Source organism: Petaurus breviceps, unplaced genomic scaffold, assembly GCF_028583685.1.
Source record: "Petaurus breviceps papuanus isolate PSGF00001 unplaced genomic scaffold, PetGlider_PUasm1.0 91041, whole genome shotgun sequence".
Classification (NCBI taxonomy): domain Eukaryota; kingdom Metazoa; phylum Chordata; class Mammalia; order Diprotodontia; family Petauridae; genus Petaurus; species Petaurus breviceps.
In genome coordinates this window covers 39,235,854-39,257,587 of record NW_027187400.1, presented here as the reverse complement: position 1 = coordinate 39,257,587, position 21,734 = coordinate 39,235,854, and the positions used below count along the sequence as shown (strand labels likewise).

Sequence of the window (21,734 nt, the reverse complement as noted above, 5' to 3'; positions counted from 1 at the left end):
GAAGGAAGGAAGGAAGGAAGGAAGGAAGGAAGGAAGGAAGGAAGGAAAGAAGGAAGCAAGGAAGGAAGGAAGAGAGGGAGAAAGGAAGGGGAAGAGAAAGAGGAAGAAGGAAGGGAAGGAGGAAAAGAGGAAGGAAGGGAGAGAAAGAGGAAAGCAGGGAGGAAGGAAGGGAGGGAGGCAGAAAGGAAGGAAAAGAGGAAGGGAGGAAGGAAGGATATTTGATAATTCAATCAATCAGTCAACATTTATTAAATGCCTATTATGTGCCAGGCACTGTGCTAAATTCTGGGGATACAAAGGAGCCAAAAGACAATCTCTTCTCTCAAAGAGCTTACAATCTAAGCTTACCCCTAGTCACTTTATTTTTGGATTTTGAACAAAAAAGGAAGCTACTATGGGGAGAGACTGTCTCAGGAAGAGACAAAGACATGGCTGCAGAGCAGTGAGGAGGGGTTCCTAGGAAAGAACTCTATCCAAGGGTATTGTTAGAAGATGTCACGTGATTGGGCGTTTTTAGAGGTTTTTTGATATGGTCTTGCTTATGACATGTCCTCAGGGAGCCCCCATCTGAGGAGGACCAAATTTTTAATAAGCCCAGACGTGGGAAAGAGCTACCTGTTCAATATTTGTCAACAATTCAGATTCTGTATTCTCGGATAAAGTCTTAGTATATCTTAGTACCTACTTAATACAATAACTCCAAATATGAAACAGCCGGTCAAAGCTACAAAGCTCCTTACAGATGCAATTTATTTGCATTCTAACTTAACTGGTCATGTCCTCAACCTTTTTTGGCTGTCTATGTGTGTATACTTAAATATGGAAGATTTTTTTCATAACATCCCCTTCCTTTTGTTGACATTGTGCCCCCACTATCCTGCTTTCTTCTTCACTGAGATCATCAAATAACAGAGTCAGAGAAGGTGAGAGTTGGAAGGGTTTTCAGCGGTCATTCAGTCCAACCTCCATCTGACCTACTCAAGAAGGGACATAAATAGTGCTAATAGTGATAATTCAGAACCTAAAGTCTCTGGGAATCTTGATGTCCAAATAGATTCTTTTCCTCCAAATTTCAATCTATGATGAAGATGACTACAAGAGAGGTGCCAAGGTTTTGATGTTTTATAAGCAAAAGTCATCTTCCAATTCAGGGATTGCATTACCTTTGTTGTACTTTTTTTTTTCATCAAGTAGTTCTATACAACTCTTTGTGACTCCATTGGGGTTTTTTTGGCAAATATACTGGAGTGCTTTGCCATTTCCTTCTCCAGTTCATTTTGCAGATGAGGAAACTGAAGCCAACAAGGTGAAGTGACTTGCCCAGGGTCACACAGCTAGTAAGTGTGTGAGGTCAAATTTGAACTCAGGTCCTCCTGCTTCCAGGGCCAGCACTCTATCCTCTGCAGTGCCTCCTAGCTGCCTTTTTGCTGTACTAGATCACATTCTTTGGTAAGCATTTTCTGTCCAAATTTTTTTTTAAACCAAATTTCTCAGCATTGAATTAAAGCTATAAACATATTTCCATATCCTCAGAAAGAGAAAAACATGGGTCTATCATTATTATTTGATTTTTAATAAGTTCATCCATCAACAAGTATTTATTAAGCGCCTACTATTTGCCAGACATTGTGGCAATAGAAAGACAGAAATACACCAGTCTCAGATGGGGGAGGTGACTTGGAAATCTAAAGATACATACTAAATACAAAACAGGTTAGACATCTAAAATGAGGGTCTCTTCGTGTACAGGTAGGACTAGCTGACTACTGAGCACCCTCCCAAATTCTCAAATTCTGCAACAGGCTTGTTGCACTCACTGATGCTGCCATAGTGACATTAGAGGTTTCAAAACATTAGAAACAACATTCGCATGTAGCAAGCACTGTAAACAAGGGGACCATAGAGCTTTGCCTCTGGACTCTCCTGTGTGGTTGGGGAGTACTTCCTTTCCTCTATGACCACTATCCACTTTGTGGTCTTCTGCCAACCTTCTAAGTTGTGGCATGGAGTAACTCCCACCCACATGGTCCCGTAGCTGTGAGGTCCTTTGCCCCAGATTAATTTCCTCCTCAGCCCCTTCTCCTGGCATGACCAATGATACCCATGTCTTTCTTCTAGGCCATCACCATCGTACTCCCTCAATTGTTTTTGCCCCGGGTGAAAAAAAAACTTCCAGTTATGGCTTCATAAACATTTGCCCTGATGTAATGTATTAATAATCTCAATTCTCTTCCTTCGTACTGGCTCCTTCTCTACTGCCCACAAATGTCCAAATCTCCCTTATCCTCAGAAAACCCTCAGTTGGAAGATGTGGAAAAATAAGGACACTGATGCATTGTTGGTGGAGTTGTGAGCTGGCCCAACCATTCTAGAGAGCAATTTAGAACTATGCCCAAAGGGCTATAAAAGTCTATATACCTTTTGATTCAGCAATATCCCTGCTAAGTCTGTATCTCAAAAAGATCAAAGAAAATAAAAAAGGACTTATTTGTACAAAGATATTGATAGCAGCTCTTTTTGTAGTGGCAAAAAAATTGGAAATTGAGGGGATGCCAATCATTGAGGAAATGACTGAACAAGTTGTGGTATCTGGTAATGATGGAACACTTGTGCTATAAGAAATGATGAACAGGATGGTTTCAGAAAAACCTGGGAAGATTTAACATGAACTGATGCAAAGTAAAGTAAGCAGAACTAGGAGAACACTGTACATAGTAACAGTAATATTGTAACAATGATCAACTGTGAAAGATTTAGCTACCCTGATCATATAATGATCTAAGTCAATTCTAAAGGGATCATAATGGAAAATGCCATCCACCTCCAGAGAGAGAATTGATGGATTCAATGTAAATTAAAGTATAATATTCTCATGAAATCCATGGCATTTCTCCAAACTAAAACTGCTCTCTCCAAGGTTACTGCTGATCTCTTCACTGTCAAATCCAATGTCCTTTTCTCACTCTTCTCCTTGCTGACCTCTTTGCATCCTCTGACCCGGGATAGTCTTCTCCCTCCCCCCACCTATGTGTCAGTGCCTTCTCATTCCCCATCACTATTTCTCATGACTTCCTTATTATGCTGGGTGCCCCCCCAAGGCTTTATTCTGGACCCTCTTCTTTTCTCCTGCTGTATTGTTTTTCTTGATGATGTCACCAGATCCCATGTATTCAATGATCAATGAAGATGATTCTCTGCTCTCCATATCCTGCCCTAATGTCTCTCCTGGGTTTCAGTTCCACATTTCCAACTGCTTATTGGATATAGCAAACTGGATGTCTTGAAGACATCTCAAATTCAACACATTTTTTTTTTTTAAAAAGCGAAGGAGTAGCTAGGTGGCATGGTCAATACAGCACCGACCCTGGAGTCAGGAGGAACTGAGTTCAAATTTGACCTCAGACACTTACTAACTGTGTGACCCTGGACAAGTCACTTAACCCTGATTGCCTCCAAAAACAAAACAGAAAAAAGGAACTCAGTATCTTTCTCTCAAACTCCCACTCTCTTCTAAACTTCCCTGTCTCTGTCAGTGACACCACCATCCTCCTCATCCACAACCTCAGAATCATCATCCCTCACTTCCCATTTCCAACAGGCTGACAAAACTCTCCTTCTACATCATTCATAATTTCCTCCCCTCCATTCCAACAGTCACTCCCCTAGTCCAGACCTTCCTCATCTCCTACCTGGCCTATTATATCAGCCTTCTCATTGGTCTCCCTAGCCCTTATCTCTCCCCTGTGCAAAGCAGCCTCCCCAAACTCCCAAAGTGCAAGTCAGATCACGTCACACCCCAGCTCAATAAACCCTTGTGGCTCCTTACTGCCTTTAGGGTCATATACCAAGTTGGATGTTTATGGTCCTTCATTCTGTGTTACTCTCTTCCAACTCTGCGATCCAGTCAAAGTGCCTTTTCTCCTGTTCCAGCCCCCATGCCCAGTGGGCGGCCCCTCCTTGTCTCTGCCTCTTCAGAGCTCATTTCAAGGGCAGTTTCCCAAGGGGCCTCTCCTGATTTCTCTCCTTATAATCTTTATGTATTCATTGGTTAATATCCTGCATGTCCTCTCCCCTGAGAGGATGTGAGCACCTTACGGACGGAAACCTTTTCATTTCTAGTTTTGTCTCCTCATCTCCTAGCATAGTGCTTGGTACACAGTAGGCACCTTAATGGATTGTTAATGGATGGATGGATGGATGGATCCCATCAAGCCAGTCTTAGCTACTCAATTAAAGCAGTCCCCCAAAGGCCTTCCACTCACCTATGCTGACTCAGGCTCCTGTCAGTTTCTCTTTATTTAAGTTATAAAAAACATTTATTTTTCACACGCTGGGCAACGGTGAAGATAGACGCTCATCCAACCTGGCTTCCTTGCCTCCCTAACCTCACCGCTTCACCTCAATGGCAAGCTAGGGGGGATTTCCTGAGCTGATCTCTTTGCCCAGCCAAGGATTCTCTGTGAGTTCCAAGAGTGGGTGATGAGGGTCCCCAGCTTTCCTGCCCCCAAATGACCATTTCTGGGTTCCACCAGACTTCCTGGAAACTTCACCACACCCACGCCCTACATGAGTTAACAGCAAAATTCCCAGGTGTCTCATCAGGAGGCTGGCGCTGACCACAGCTCGTCTGGGGAAGGAAAGGGGGGGCCCCCCCGGGGCCTTGCTCCTGGCGTCAGCACATTGAAAGCAACCACAAGCCGCTTCCGCTCACCTCCTGCGGCCAGCCCCCTCCCACTACCCTATCTCAGGGGCTTGGAGACTTGAAACCCTGTCTGGTGTCAAGGTAAGGTTCGAGAGAAATCATTGCTGGCATTTAAAAAGTCCCCGGGTACCACCCGTGGATCCCTACCCTTAGCCCTTCACTTCAGCCACAGTGGCCCCACCCAAGGCCAGGTCCTGCCCATACTAAGGTTCTGGGCCGGAAAGGAGAGCCCCTATCAAAGGGATCCCCCCTGACAGGGAGTGTCCCCCAGACCAGGGACTTCCCTGCTCATCACAGTGACCCTCCCCACCTCCACCAGGAGAGTCTTCTTCATTAGGTGGAGGTCCCTATGCCCTGGGTCTATGCTTTCCCCATGGATCTCCTATGGGATCTCTACCCTATGGATCTCCCCCTCAGATGTAGAGCTTTCTGACCCAAAATAAGAGATCCCTGAGGGCAAAGCCCCATCTCCCACCTCTAATGAGGAATTCCTTGTGGGCAGAGGTCTTATCTACCCCTCCTTCAACCTGAGAGTTCCCTAAAGACAGAAATTGTCTCTCCCTCAATTAGGAGACTCCTTACTGCACACCAGCCCCTTCCCCAACCCTCCACCCTCCTCCCAGGCCTGCAGAGATATAAACAGGGACGTGGAAAACAAATCCCTGCCCTCTTCAGGCAAGTCCCTGCTTGCTGCCACCTCCACCTGCCCTTGCCACCCACTTCAATTCCACCCCTCCCTGGTGATATCATACATTCATTCCCCCAAGCTTTGCTTCAAATTCTACAGGATGGTGCCATGGGCCCCTTGGGTCCCTTGGAGGAAAACACAGAGCCTAGAGTAGAGGGATGTCAAGGCAGGATTTGGGTCCTGGGCTCCAGGGGATGGTTTCTCAGGGAGTCTGTATTCCCTTCCCATCCCATGAGCTACCGAGAGAAAAATGAGGCCACAGAGCCTGGACCAAGGTTCTGGGAGGCCCCCGGATGGAAGGAATCTCAAAGACCAACACTGGGTCCACGCCCTTAACTTTACCCACAGTGGGGGAAACTGAGACCCAGGGAAAAGCAAATAGCTCAAGATCACACACAGTGATAGAGGCAAAATTCTACTCTATCACACAATAAGGCAGAGAACATGGCAAGCGCCAGAGAGAGATTAATCAGTCAGTCAGATAACAAGCACTTATTATTTATACTGTCTTTAGTGCTAGGGATACAAGTACAAAAATCAATTCACCCTTGCCCTCAAGGAAGTTCTGTTCTATCTGGGAGACAAAAAATACACCTAGAAATATAAACAAAATAAATACAAAATCCTTTGGACGGGGAAAGGGGCACTGGGAACTGAAGGGATCAGGAGGGTATTCCTGCACCAGGTGGTGCTTGAGTAGAGTTTTAAAAGAAATGGATAGAAGAGGCAGAGAGGAGGAGGAGGAGGGAGTGCACTCCAGGCATGGAGTACCGTCAGTGCAAACACCTGGAGAGAGGAGATGAGGTGTCATGTGGGAGGAAGAGCAGAAGGGCTGATTTGACCTGATCATACAGCATGAGAAGAAGGGATGTCATGGGGCCTTTAAAAGCCAAAAAGAGTGATTGATCTATGATCCTAATAACAACTGGAAATCCTTGAAGTTTACTGACCAGGAGAGTGAGTGGCACAGCCAGACCTGGGCTTTAGGAAAATCCGTTTGGCAACTGTGGTGAGGATGGACTGAAGAAGGGACGTAAGATCATAGACTTAGGGCTAGAAAGGCCCATAGAAACCATCTAGTCCAATCCCCTCATTTTATAGATGGGGAAACTGAGGCCCAGAGGGTCCAAGTAGCTGGCTCATGGCAACAGAGGTAGTAAGAAGCAGAAGTGATATTCAACCCTAGGCACTCTAACTCCATTGGCTAGCCCATTTGACTGAGGCCCAGAGAAGTGACTAATCCAGGGCCACACAGGTTGTAAATAGAACAGTCGGAATTTGAAGCTGAGCTTTTGGCTCCAGAACCAGCATTCTTCCTACTCTCCCAAACTGCCTTCCTTGAGACTTGAAGCAATAAAGACAAGATGCTTTGGACCTGCTGGTTTTGATGGACCTATGGGCCATCGAGGTAGCCCCAGTGAAAGGTAGTGAGGGTCTGAACCAGAGGCATGTCCTCATGAACGGAGGGAGGGAGACGCCTGAGAGATGTCAGAGAGGCAGAAACAACTACTAAGTGTCAGCTCCCTGGGGGCTCCGAGACCCTGCCTGAGCCTGGCTGACTGATGACAGGGAAGGTTCCATGGAGGCCCCCATCACCCCAGCAGCGAGGGCCTGGAAAAAGGAAAGATTTTCAATGGAGCAAAGAAGGACAGAAAAGAGATCATAGCAAGTCGCGGGAAGAGTTCAGGGCTTCAAGTCGGGCAAGATCTGTGTTCGAAAGCCACTTTCCGACACTCACTAGGTACCTTCCCCTTCCTTGCTGAGACTTGGGCTCCTCACCTATAAAATGCAGTCACCATTCCCACAGGGGACAGGGGACACAGGGGACAATAGCCCAGCCTTGGGGACAAGAAGATTAGGGTTCAAGTCTTACCCCCGACGCATCTCTTTTGTGTAACCTGATTGTGAGAGGCAGAGTTGGAGGGAATTTCCTCACCTGGGAGCCCTCTACACTGAGGAAATTGGGCCCAATGGAGGAAAGGGACAAAAGTCAACCCCACAGTACCAGGGCTAAGAGTTCAGGACGAGAACGTACAAATTGCCAGGTATTCTACGAATGGTTATAATTCTAAGAGAAGAAAAAGGATCTCAGAGGAGGGGAGGACGGCTAGGGGAGGGGTTCGGGGGCTCTTCGTCCTTGCCAAAGGGAAGTCTGCCGCATTGCAGAAAAAAGGAAAGGACCAGCCCCGGGGGAGGGATTTCCCTCACCAGGAGGGAAGCTTGTGCTGCTGAAACTGACAAAGGAGAAGCTAAACATTGCGACTGGACGCTGCTGATAAGAGACATCTTTGTACATACATATCTCATTCAATCATCACAATAAGCCCTGGAGGTCGGTGCTATTGTTACCTGCATTTTACAGATGGGAAAACTAAGTCGGAGAAGGGTGAGATGACTTACCCAAGATCACACAATGCATGTGTCAGAGGTAGGATTTGAACTCAGATCTTTGGGACTATCCTACTTAGCTGCCTAGCCACAAGTCCACGAATACTCCAAATTCAACTGCTCCTCAGGCAAGTGGAATTTGACTCAGCTACATGCTAAGGCCAACAAAAAGATGAAGGACTGGGGCTGGAGATCATTCAGTCTCTTGATATAAGGCCCAGATAGCCTCCTCCTCAATCCCACGGTCTGGTCCTCTGTGCTTTGAAGGAAATTAGGTGGCCACCCTGGAGTCAGGAGGACCTGAGTTCAAATCTGACCTCAGACACTTAGTAGATGTGTGACCTGGGGCAAGTCATTTAACCCTGTTTGCCTCAGTTTCCTCAACTGTAAAAAGAGCTGGAGAAGGAAATGGCAAATCATTCCAGTATCTTTGCCAAGAAACTCCCTTCCCCATGGGATCATGAAGATTTGGACATTAGTAATTGACTAAAAACAACAAAAATAAAAGGGATTATTAAAGGTGGAAGTGCATTCCAAGTATGGGGGCACAGCCCAGGCAAAGGTCCAGATGTGGAAGAAGAAATATCATGTCCGGAGTCCAGCTCCCTGGGGTCCTGCCCACATCCACTCTGGGAAGTTGATATATTCACAGTCCAAGTTGCCACAGGGCTGGCTCTCCCCTCCCTCTTCCTCCTCCTAGTCTTCAGTGCCAGGGTCTGAACTGGGGTGTTGCCACACCAGTCTCCCCAATCCTGATGCTGCCTCTGTGAAGCTCCATGCTTGGGCCCAGATCTGGGGTAGAAGCTCGGTTTCCACCTGGCTGGTCCAAGGCCTTTCAACCACTTCACATTCTAAGGGCTTTTACTTGGGGTGCGCTGACCCTGTCCTCAGCCAGAACAAGTTGCAGCGTCAGGTAGGAGGGAAGAGGGGTCCAAGAAGCAGGAAGCTGGCCTCTTTACCTGTGTCTCTGGAGTATCCCCTTCAATACTCCACACTGTGGCAGGCTCAGGAGTCAGCCTTTATACCCATGGATGACCCATCTGGATCTTGTCCTCTGCTGTTTTCTCCCCCCACTCCTCCTCTGGGAAAGGGCAGTTGACGATATCTTCAAATCCTTGTTGCAAGATTGACTCTGGAGAGAGGAGGAAAGGTGAGCTCTGGGGTCACTGCTGGGAGGCTTGCCCTGACTGGGGATGAACTGGGGGGAGGCACTTTTACTCCTGGAGGTCAGGTAGATCAAGATCACAGTGGAAGCAAGAAGCCTAGAAGGGTCACTCAAATTCTAGGCTGTTGGGTTTTCTGAGTGGGATGGGGGAGGCACTGGCTTCTGGGGCTTCCTCCAACTGGGGACGGACTTGGCTGAAGGGCGATATCCCTCCCCTGGCAGTTTGGGGGACGGTTGAGGCACCACCATCACCTCCTTCCCATCTCCAGTAGTACTGACCTTTGTCCTTGGTGGAGGGCTCCTTTTTCACCCACCAGATGTAGAGGGCCAGCTGGGTAATGACAAGCATGAAGGTAATCGTCGCTAAGGTTGTTAGGATGGCCACGGGGATGGTAAAGGAATTGGAGAGGCCTGGAGGAACAGGGCTCATGAGACTCTCCAAGTTTGGGTGCAAAAGGGGAGCAACAGAGCCACCCAAAGATGTACACCAACCCTCCCTTGTACCCACATTAGGCATAAGGACTGAACTTGAGACTTCACTGATTTAGGGAACTCCCAGGTGAGGAAACGGCCTCTACTAGTGCAGGTCAACACCGCTGCAACTCAGAGTCACTGAGAAGTTAAACAATTGGCCCAAGATCTCGAAGCCAGTGTGCATCATTGGCTGGACTTGAACCCAGACCTCCTTGGCCCTGAGGCCAGCTCTTTATTACACCAATAATGTTGCTAGCTCTGAACATGTCATTCTCCTATTTTTAAAAATCTCCCTATCATCTTAGGATAAAACCCATCCTCTCTCAGCCTGACACTGAAAGCCCTCTCCAAACTGGCTCCCTACCTGCCTCTCATGGGATTCCTTCTGGGCTCTCTCTATTCCAGGCTCACTGGCTTGCTAGCCTTGTGCCCTCCACCAAGCTCCTTCTCCTGCCTCAGTACCTTGGGCCCTGATGGTCTCCCACGCCCAGAACACTCACCCTCCTCACTCTGCCCCCAGAATACTCAGCTTCTTTCATCAAACAGCTCGGGTGCCGTCTCCAACAGAAAGCCCTCCATGCCTCCCCAAGGCAATGGGCACCCTTCAGAAATGACTTCAGATTTACTTCTCCATAAGCAGCTGTATCTCCTTCAGTCCTATCCTGGCCCCCAGCCCCAGAAGAATGTGAGCTCCTTGAGGGCGGGGCCCATTTCACTTTCTTTGTGTCTTCAAAGCCCAAAGCAATTGTCTGGCACATAGTAGGTGCTTTAAAAATGCTAGTCAGATTGAATTGCTCAAACGCAGGGGGCCACAGGTCAGGCCATGGGTGAGACCAGAGAGGCTGCAGTCCTTATGTGGGCTTCGGGGGTGGAGGAGGGGGAAGGGAGGAGAGGGAAGAATACCTGGTCCTGATCCTGGTCCTAATCCTGGTCCTGGAATCAGAGCCATGCCACACAGCACGTTATGGGTTCTGTTCCCTGGACGGACAGTGAGAAATCCCTCCCTGCCACAGCTGTAACTCAAACACAAAGAGACAGATGAGTTTGTTTAGACCATGGCCTCGGTGACACCAGCTTGGGGGCCCCATTTCCACAGGGAAGCTTTGTTCTCTACAAAGGTACAGGGCGTCCCCTCAGCCTCAGCCATGGGCTGGACCCTCTCTGCCCCAGTTCCCACCCATCATAACATGCGTTCAGTTACAAGGGGAAGAGACTGAGTAGGTGTTGGGGGGTTAAACCCACAGCCACCCCACTCCTGGAAACCCTGGCTCTGCTCTTAGTTGGGGGACTCCCCACCTCCTCCCCTAGGGTTTCCTCGGCCTCTGTGGCCCCCAAGTTGGGCAGGGGCTGCTAGGGCTCTGAGCTGGGGCCTACTGGAGCCCAAATTCCTTTTTGGGTGCCTGTACAAGAGAGGCTGGGGCAAGAGCCAGAAAGTCCCTAGTTTCCAGTCCCCTAGCAACCCTGGCCCAGGCTAGACAGGTCAAGTGGGTAAGCATCTCCTCCATCAGACTGGGCGCTTCCTGAGGGCAGGGACCGTCTTTTTTGTCTCCTCAGTACCTAGCACAGCAGCCTGGCACATAATAGGCATTTAATAAATGCTTGCTGACTTCCAGAGGGCACTTGCGTAAGCCAGTCACCCTCAACTTTTCTCCAGCAGGCACTAAGCCTGGTCTGGACAGCCCTGGGCCATCACAGCTCCCAGTGCCACCATCTCTCACCCCGACTCACTCAGTCCAGGGCAGACATTTGCCATCAACACCGTCCGAGTAGGTTCCAACTTCACAGTCCTTGCATTCAAAGCCGAAAACAAACTTCCCTGGGGACAGAACAAGGGAGAGAAGGATGGGGAGGATGGCAGAGCAGGGAGAGATGGGGGGTCAGAACCTCTGGAGGAGGGGAAATGGCCCTTTGTCCAGGGAAGTCTATTCAAGGGAAGAGAAGATGTGCCTTTATGGCCATGAGCACCACGGGAAAAGTGGGGCATGGCAGCCGGGGTATAGAGGACATTACAGTATGTATGTGTGCATGTGCAGAGGTGTGTGGGAATATGCGTGTGTGACTATAAATGTGTGCCTACATACTGAGGCTGTGTACCTATGTTTGCATACATGTGCACGTGTTCATGTGTGTACACGTGTATGTTAATGTGTGTTTATATATATGTGCATATCTCTATCTCCCTATCTATCTAATTTATTCATTCATCTATTCTTTTTTTGTCTTTTTTATTTTTTTGGAGGGGGGAAGGCAGGACAATTGGGGTTAAGTGACTTGCCCAAGGTTATATAGCTAGAAGTGTCTGAGGCTGGATTTGAACTCAGATCCTCCTGACTCCAGGGCCGGTGCTTGATTCACTGCACCACCTAGCTGTCCCTTGTCTATCTTTATACCTATAGACAAACACACGTCTGGTTGTGCTGCCCCAGCCATGGCCACCTTGCCATCTGCCCACACAAGCAGGCTCTTGGTACTGCCTGAAGCAGTGTCCATGATCTCTGAGCTGCCCCTCCCCCTCTGGCCTGGCCTGCTGGGCCAGCCTTCTACTGTGATCCTGGCCTCTAGCCTCTCTTCTCTCCCATCCAGCCTCCACTGGGCTGCCAAAGGTCAGGTCTGGCTGAGTCACTCCCCAGCCACAAAATGTCAGTAACTCCCCATACTTCGAGGACAAAGCAGAAAGTTTCTGTTGTGTATTTAAGGCCCCAAACAGTCTGACTCCCACCCAGCTTTCCAAGCTTGTGATGCACAACTCCTCACAGTCTACGTTCCAGTCAAACTGGTTTACTTGGTTTAGTCTCATCTCCCATCTTTGCACTGGCTGTCCCCCATGCCTAGAGGGGACTCCTTCCTCATCTCTGCCTCTTAGACTGTCTAACCTCCTTCAAAGGTTAGCTCAGCTCACACACCAGCAGAGGCCCTTCTGATCCCCCTAGCTGCTAATGGCTTATCCCATCTCTTTCTCCACATGTCCTCCCTCACCTCAAAAAAAATCCCACATTGTACTGAATTTACTTTGTATATATTTGGGGTTTCTTCTCTACTTTTTTATATGGTGTCTCTCCAGATACCATGTAAACTCCTTAATGCCTGGAACTGTTTTGGCTTTTGCCCTTGTATCTTTGGCCCCCTAGCACAGTGCTAGTATACAGTAGGTGCTTAATAAATGCTTATTGATGGATTGTTTCTGCCTGGCTTTTACTCCTAAGTAGTTGAGGGCCCCTGGAGAATATCATAATACTACAGTGTCAACTGCAAGTTGATGCTGTCTGCCTTCACCCAAGCCTTCACCATTGCAGGATTCAGCATTGCTTTTATTCACCTCTGATTGATTCCTTCCCATCCATCCCACAACTCAATTTAATACACGTTTATTAAGTACTTATTCCATACCAGGCCCTGTGCTAGGTGCTAGAGATACAAAGCCAACCAGTCCCTGCCCTCAAGGAACTTCCATTTTACTCGGGAGAATCACCATGTACAGATAAATGAATAAAAAATATTATCAGGAGAGAAAGAGGATTGAGAAGGGAGGTCCCCATAGGAGGGGGCATTTGAGTTGGATCTTGATGTGGAAACTAGGGATTCTAAGAGATAGAGACGAGGAAAGAATGCATTTCAGATGATCGGGCACAGCTAATGCCAAGGCCCAGAGGTAAGAGATGACACAATGATTTGCGAGAATAGCTACTGTGACTGAAACAAAGACTGTGTGAAAGGAAATAATGCAATAGAAAAAGGAGATGGAAGCCAAATTATGGAAGGATGAAAATGACAGAGGGAGGAATCTCCATGGAAGACTTTTGAATAGAGAAGTGACATGGTTGGGTCTGCATCTTAGAAATATTCATTTGGCAGCTGTGTAGGAGATGGGGCGGTGAGGGAAATTACCAAAGTGTGGCGATTAGGGAGGTATTTCCATAGTCTAGGAGAGAGGAGGTGAGGACAAGGACAAGGGAAGAGGCCATGTGGGCAAAAGGCAGGGGATGGAAACAACGGGTGCTGAGTTCAGTGGCAGAAGGCTGAACGAGGGAGAGGAGTAAGGAGGAATGGCTTCAAGGGTGTGAAAGCAGGGGGCTGAAAGGAGGTGGGGCCACCACTCAGTCAGTCAGTGAGCATTTAATGAGCCCAGTTACTATGTGCCAGACAACGAAAGAAGGGACCTGGAGGAGGAATGGATTCAAAGCAAAATATCATGAGTTCTACTTTGGCCACATTGAGCTTGATAACTGAGTTTAGTAAGCTATTAAGAGTCGTGTGCCAGGCACTGGGGATGCAAGGACAGAAAGGAAACAAAGCAATGTGGCTGAGTAATGATGGAGAATCCCATGGGACTCAGAAGAGAGATGAGAACAGACTGATATGGAATATTAGAATGTATAGGATACTAGAATAGATCAACATAAAATACTAAAATGCATGATATGTAGACTATTAGAATAGATTATTATCAATTATTAGAACATATATATCATACAGACAATTAGAATAGCTTGATACAGTGTATTAGAATACAAGATGTTAGAATAGATTAATATAGATTATTAGGATACATAAAATATATGGTGTAGACTATTAGAATAGCTTGATATAGAATATTATAATGTAAGATTTTAAAATAGATTCATAAAGAATATAAGATATTAGAATAAGCTGATATAAATTATTAGAATATATAAAATATATGATGCAGACTATTAAAATAGCTTGATATAGAATGTTAGAATGTAAGCTATTAGAATAGATTGGTATAGAATATAAGATATTAGAATAAGCTTATTATGTAAATTACTAGAATATATAAAATATATGATGTAGACTATTAGAATACCTTGATATAGAATATTAGAATGTAAATTATTAGAATAGATTGCTATAGAATGTTAGAACATATAGACTATGTGATAAAGACTATTTGAATGGATTATATGCAATATTAGGACATATGGGATATATTATAGAATATTAGGATAGATTTATGTATAACATTAAAATAAATATAATATATGACGTCAAATATTAGCATATATACAATATTAGAATACATAGAATATAGGATATAGATTATCAATAGATTGATATAGGATATTGGCATATATAGACTATAGTATATGGACTATTTTAAAAGATGAATAGAATATTATATTCTAATAGAAAATGTTGATATGGAATATTAGAAGAATCACTATATAATATACAGAAAGTACTCTAAAATATTAGAAAGTATTGATATTCAGTGTTTAAGGAATATGAGACTAGGTTGCTAGAGTGCATTCGAATGTAGAGAATCCGTGATGCAGTGTATTCAGACTGGCTGACGTAGGAGCCATATGCAGAGATATGCCCCATGAGTTCATTGGAGCTGATGAGACAGCTGTGAGGCCACACCTCTCCCCACCTCTCCAGCTGCTTCTCCTTGGTCCCCCCGGGATGGTCTTCCTACCTCTGGTGTTGCCCCAGCCCAGCCCAGCTTCTGTGCTGCTGTCCACAGAACTCTCTCGACCCCCAGTTCTAATTATATGTCTGTTCATCTCCCAATCCTTTAGGGGCTCCTCACTGCCTTGCAAATAACACATAACTACCTGATCTCGGCCTTCAAGGCCTCCACAATCTGTCTTCAACCAAATCACCAAACCTAATCACACTCCTCCTCCTTACCTAGTCCAAACTCTAGTCCTTCTGGACCGCTCCCATTCCCTGTCCTTCAAGCCTTCCTCCATCCCCATACTTTTACTCTCAGCATCCTCCCAAGCTGAAACAGCCTTTTTTCTCCCCTCTCCTTGGTCACTCCTTTAAATCTGAACTCAGCTGCCACTTCTTCCGGGAGGTCTTCCTAGATCCCTCTTCCCACCCTCAGAAAAAAGTGATGGATCTTCTTTACCTTATCCTCCCACATATAAATACTGTGCACACATCCCATGCTTCCCCCTCCCACCCCCACCCCCCATTAGATTGTCAGCTTCTCGAGGCCAGCGCCTGGGCTGGTCTTCCATCTTCGCATCCCCAGGGTCCATCCTAATGCCTCCAAGTCAGCAGCTATGTATGAAGTGCCCCAAGATGTTCCTGTCCTTCGAGGGGAGACAAAGTGGATAGCATAGTGTGTTATATTGGAAAGAGAAAGCACTGAACTTAAGAGTCAGGAGTCTGGCCACCTACTCCTTGGTCCTCATTCCTCTTAGCCTCCACTGGAGACAGAAAACCCAGCCAGACTGATGGCTTATGGGTAAAGCAAGGGACTCGCTTCAAAGGGCCCAAGTTCAAATCTTGGCTTTGCCACTTACTGGCTGCATAGCCCTAGCAAGTCTCTGGCCTCATTTTCCTCATATGTCAAATTAAGGGGTAGAACTAAAAAGCCTTACGCTCTCTAGGTTCCAGACAAATCGGTCCATTTGCTGTTCCCTGAACTCAGAATTCCATTTCCTACCACCACACCTTTGCAAAGGCTGTCCCTCGTGCCTGGATTACATACGGTCACTTCACTTCCACATCTTAAATCCATTCATATCAGGGTCTCCTTCCTGTTGGAAATCTTAGCCAGACCCCCTAGTTGTTCTGTCTTTTTGTTCCTCAAACTGTAGTTAAACACACATACACACACACCTCAGTAGAATCTGAGCACTGTAAAGTCAGGCATTGTTTGCGTGGGGCCTTTCACACAGTAGGAGCTTAACAAATGTCTGTAAAATTTAATCTAAGGACCCTTCCAGCTCTAAGCTGAAGAATCTATAACCCTAAGTGTCTACGTCTATGCTCCTAAGTATAGGGAAGGTAATCTGAAGAAGAAGAAGAGGAGGGTGATGATGGGGAGGTTGGGGAATCTAGAAGAACTTCCAAGAAAAGGTGGTTTCACCTGGGCTGAGCTTGAGAGGTAGAAAAGAGGAAAAAGTGTAGTTCAAGGATCACACAGGAGAAACCCCCTAGTCCAACTCCCTCATTTTACCAAAGGGGAAACAGAGGCATGGGAGTGTGGGGTTACTTGCCCAAGGCAATAAGTCAGAGGCAGAATTTGAACCCTGGCCCTCTGACCCTTTCTGTTGTATTACACTATCTCCTCAATGGAGGGTAGCACGGGCAGATTCATAGACCTAGGGGATGGAGAGTTGAGCTCTGGGATGGGAGAGTTAAACTGGTTTGTCTGGGAGGGAGCATAATTAAACACATAGCTGGAAAGGCTGTTTGGAGTCAGATTATAAAGGCTCCATATGACCAGCTTTCCCCACAGTAGGTGCTTAATAATTGCTCATATGTAAACTCCTTGAGGGTTTCACTTTTGTCTTTGTGTCCCTAGCACTTGGCATAGTGCCAGTATACAGCAGGTGCTTCCTACATGTTCAAAGACCATTTGAATTCAACTGGCTTGGGTATGCATTCTTAGCAGGCATCTTTCCAAGTTTTGCCCTTCACCTCTAGCCCAGCCCCAGCATCCCCTGAGCCCCCGAGCATGGCAGTGGGCAGAGGCTGCTGGTCCCATAAGCAGAAGCCACAAAGCAGAAAATGGGAAGCAGAGCACAGATCTGGCCAGCACTGGCTCCTCCGGAGGGGCATGACCGTGCTCTCATGCTCACCTAAGATAAGGACCCGTTGGCCAGGGGAGCACGGGTGTTTCTTGCAGCTTTTACAGTCTGGATCCCCACATAACTCTCCAGGTGTGGCACAGGTACAGTTCCTCAGCTGGTCAGGTGAGCACGGCCAGGTACCTGGGAACAAAAGCACGAGCATTGATTAGGGAGCAGCTCCGGGGGCAGGCCTTCTTAGACTCAGGGGAGCAGACTCCTTGGAGACAGCTGTGATCTGAGGCAGACTCAAAGCCCAAACCTCTCGTTTTAGAGATGGGGAAACTGAGGCTTAGAAGGAAAAAGTGAAAGGAGGTCTTCTTGACTTCAGATCTAACCCTGTCTGCTCAAGCATGTTGCCTTTCATGGAGGGACCTCAGAGACCATCAGTCTAACCTGAACCTAACCAGGAACCCCTTCAACAATCTCATCGCCCTGACTGCTTACATTCTAAGAGAGGGGAAGATAGCCCCTTCCCTCAAGAAGCTTACATACTAAGGGGGGGCGGCAACAATAGCCCTTGCCCTCAAGAAGCTCGCATTCTAGGGGAAGGGGGAAGATTGCCCCCTCCCTGAAGAGGCTTACATTCTAAAGGGGGTTAACAATAGCCCCTGTAGGGAGGCTAGGTGGCACAGTGAATACAGCACCAGCCCTGGAGTCAGGAGGACCTGAGTTCAAATCCGGCCTCACACACAACACAAAAACTAGCCATATGACCTTGGGCAAGTCCAACCCCAATTGCCCTCCAAAAAGCAAAAACAGCAGCAACAACAACAACAAAAAAAAACCAATAGCCCCTGCCCTCAAGAAGCTTATATTCCAAGGGGGGCACAAAGTCCCTGCCCTCAAGAAGCTTATATTCGGGGGGGGAGGGGAAGAAAACATATGGGAAATAAAAAGGTGCCTACAACACACATGCAGAGAAGATAAAAGATAACCTTCAAGGGGAGGGCTCTAGCATCTCTTACCTCTCCAGGCAGCTCATCATCCATCTAGACAGCTTTCTACAGCATTAGGTTTAAATCGGACCCTGTGCAACTCTCTTCTCTGGCCCCCTTTCCCCCACTGTTCCTGGTTCTGTCCTCAGAGGCCAGGCTGAATAAGCTTAATCCCTCCTCTATGTGATAATCTTTCAAATATATGAATGCAGCTCTCATTTCTCGTCCAGGCTCAATTTCTTCATTTCCAACCCAGGAGATCCTTACAGGCCAGTTGGAACAGTGGAGAGAGGCAGAGATTTGGAGTCAGGAGGTCTTAGGTTCAATCTCATCTCTGACACATCTTAAAGTGACCTGTGTGACCCTGGGCAAGTCATTCACCTCTTGATGCCCCCACGAAATGCTCTAAAACACTAATTTAGAACTGAGCTGATGATCTATGGTGAGTTTACCTACCCTAATGAAATGCCATGTCTAGACTTCTTCCCTCTGCCAGCACAACAGACACACACACACACACACACACATTCCTTATATGGTAAAGTAAAAATCATCCCCCAACCTCACTTTACCACCCACCCATCCACCCACCAGCCATCTTTCCCCCTGAGCAAAGGAATGGCTTCCACCCACACAACCCACAGCCTGGGTAAATGCCACCACCCTCCCACAGTCAGAGTGACCCCCCCCCCCTTAGGGCACTGCCACACCCAGCCTGGTGATATCTAATGCAGCTGGGGCCAGTGAGCAGTCCAGGAGACCTCCAGCCCAAGCCTTGATCAAGGGCAGTGCACCCCTGACTCTGATGCTCAGGAAAGGCTTCCTGAAAAAAGAGGCAGACCCACATTGCCCTGACAATTCAACTCAACGAGCATATATTAGGCACCTACTGCATACATGTCAGGCACCAAGTAGAGTGTCAGGGAAATGAAGCCAAGAATGAAAACAGTCCCCGCCTTCCAGAGGGTGACATTCTACTACCAGCTCCTGCTCCAGCACAAGGGGCAACACACTGAAGTCCAGGTCTAGGGCTGTGAGCGAAGAATTGGACCCCGGGGTATTGGAATGTATCTGGAGTGTGACCAAGGAGAAAGGTCAATAATTGGAACTGGGAAGGTAAGGGGGCAGGGGCCGAGGAGAACGGGGATAAGAAGCCTACTGCAGTTTTCTCCTCAGCCCTCCTCGACCCCTTTCTGTCCTCCGAATCTCTAAAAAGGAGATACGTCCCTCCTGACCCTCAGTATCGAGCGACACTGTCCCTGGCCCGAGGCCCGCCTTATTTTCGTGTGAGGGTGAGGCACACCGGGTCAGCCTCAGAGTCCCTGGCCCGGGGTCTCTCTTTCCCTCCCCCTCCCGTCACCTTCCTCTCTTACTCTGGCTGCACCGGCTACAGCAGCGTAAGGCGTTGTCCTGGTGCAGGAATTGTCCTGGCGCGCAGCGGACGGGCATGGAGGGATCCAGCCCCGGGACCTGGTCCTCACCCTGGCCCCGCCGGCAGAGCAGGAAGACACCCCACCAAGCACCCACAATCCAAGCCACTCCAGCTCCCATGGCGATCCACGCCTGCCTGACAGCCCGCGCGAGGGGCACCACCGACTCGTGGGGTATTTGAGAAGTCAGGGGCCCGCCCTCTTCTGGCCCCACCCCCTCTGGACCGGGTCTGGGCTGAGCAGGGGGGCGGGAGGGGCGGGACTGAGGCGACCCGGGGACTGGGGAGGGAGGCACACCGTCAGCAGTGCGGCAGGAGACTTAGGATCCTAGAGTAAGTAAGCAAGTGTCGCTCTGCCCGTGTTTTCTGAGCAAAACTCCGTGTAAACTATGTTGTTCCACGTGGATTAGACGTGGCTCCTCCTTTTCAACACACGCGCGCGCACACTCACACACAAACACACACATAGCCACACCACAGAGCTGAGGCCGGGAGCCCGAACGCAGCCAGGCTCTGGAGCAGGTCCTCAAGCTTTCACTAAGTGCTCTCCCACTGAGGGCAGGTGAAACGCGCCCTATATTTCTGTATAAGCACCTATTATGATGTTCAAGGCCTTGGGCTGGGTGCTGGGGACCCCATGTGGCGAAGCCCTCACCTACTCTGCCACGTCCTTCCTGTTACTGGCAGAAGCCCCTCCATCTCCAGGCTCTGAGCTTTCTCTCCGGCTGTCCTCATGCCTAGAACGCTTTCCTCCTCATCTCTGCCTCCTGGCTTCCTTCGAGTCCCAGCTCAAGTCCCATCGCCTCCAAGAAGCCTCCCCCAGTCCCAGTCAGTGCTGTCATCCCCCCTGCTGCGCAGCTCCAACTTGTCCCGCCTATATCTCCTTATGCTGAGGTCTTTGTAGGGTGTCTTCCCCTTAGACTGTGAGCTCCTTGAGCGTAGGAATCAGCCTTTTGCCTTTGTTTGTACCCCCTGAGCATGGTAGGAGCTTCATTTTAATTAATTTTTAATTTTCAATTTATTGACTGACTGGGGATAGGAAGTCAAAACTGAGACGATTGCTGCCCTCAGAACCTTGCAGTGTACCTGGAGGAGCCTCGTACAAGCAGCTATTAGCCACCTTCTGTATACCAGACCTTGGGTTAAGTATTTAGTATTCTCCTTTGCTCAATGGTTACCCTCTCCTGGTCCCTCTTTTCTTTTCTCTCTACACCGAGTGACCTCAGCAGTTCTCATGGGTTCAATGAGCTCTCTTGCAGATGATTCCCAGTCCATATAGCCAGTCTTCTATCCTGTAGATGTATCTATCCTCTGTCCTCTATTCTGGCCCACACAACTAGCTGCCTGTTGGACATCCCCACCTGGATGGGCCTCTCAAGCTGGACACATCCCAACAAAACTCAGTCACTCCCCTACCCCTCTCTGTAATCACTTATTATTGGTAGAGGGTTCCATCATCCTTCCAACACCCAGACTCATGCCTCTGTGGCATTCTCAGCAGCTCACTCCCCTTCACCCCACATCCTACCCAATTAGATGTCAAGTCCTTGGCATTTCCATCTCCCAAGCCCTCCTCCTCTGCATTCTCACAACCACCCCACTGGTAGGGTTGCTTCATCACCGCCCACCTTGCCCTATTGAAATGGCCTGGGGGGGGGGGAGCTTCCCTGCTTCAAGTCACTCTCTCCCTCCTCCAATCTGGCCTCCACTAAACTACCAAATGCAACCATGTCACCCCCATTACCTCTACGAGCCAACGTAAGCTCCTCAGGTTGACATTTTTAAAAAAAATTTTTTAAAGCAATTGGGGTTAAGTAACTTGCTCAAGGTTACACAGCCAGGTGTTTCTAGGTGGGTGCTAAGTGTCTGAGCCCAGATTAGATTCCAGGTCATCCCGACTCTGGGGCTGGTGCTCTTAATCGCTGTGCTTCCTGGCCGCCCCTCAGGTTGACATTTAACACCCTCCACCATCTGACTGTACCATAGATCGAATGAAGGGGAGGAAAGCTTGAGAGGTCAGCTGGGGCCCCAGCCTTCCCTGATTATGTCTGTGACCTGTATAAGCTATTGTACCCTGCTAGAATGGAAGGTCCTTGAAGGCAGGGAATGTGGGGACTTTTATCTTCCCTTCTCCAGTACCTAGGACAGGACCTGGCACACAGCAACAACAGAAAGTGTTTACGTAGCACTTTTAGGTTTACAAAGAGCTTTCCATGTTCTCTCATTTGGTTCTTATAACAACCCTGGCAGGTAGGTTCCCCCATTTTACAGATGAGAAGACTGAGGATAAGAGGATTTAAGTGACTTGCCTACAGGACTTATAAGTATCTCAGGCAAGAACCAAATTCCAGGCATAGCTGACTCTTAATAAATGTTTATTAATAGACTAATTAAAATTTAAGT

General features: G+C 47.9%; 1 protein-coding gene across 1 annotated transcript; it reads right to left on the bottom strand.

Annotated features, from left to right (window-relative positions):
* Positions 1-1,552: 1,552 nt before the first annotated feature.
* TNFRSF18 (TNF receptor superfamily member 18) lies at positions 1,553-19,601 on the bottom strand. The gene is made up of 6 exons (XM_069079282.1): positions 19,276-19,601; positions 16,977-17,108; positions 11,146-11,233; positions 10,321-10,430; positions 9,223-9,354; positions 1,553-8,910 (listed from the first exon to the last, which is right to left on the bottom strand). The coding sequence occupies exons 1-6, from the start codon at positions 19,451-19,453 to the stop codon at positions 8,798-8,800; spliced, it is 753 nt and encodes a 250-aa protein (XP_068935383.1). The 5' UTR covers positions 19,454-19,601; the 3' UTR covers positions 1,553-8,797.
* Between the last annotated feature and the right edge of the window lie 2,133 nt (positions 19,602-21,734).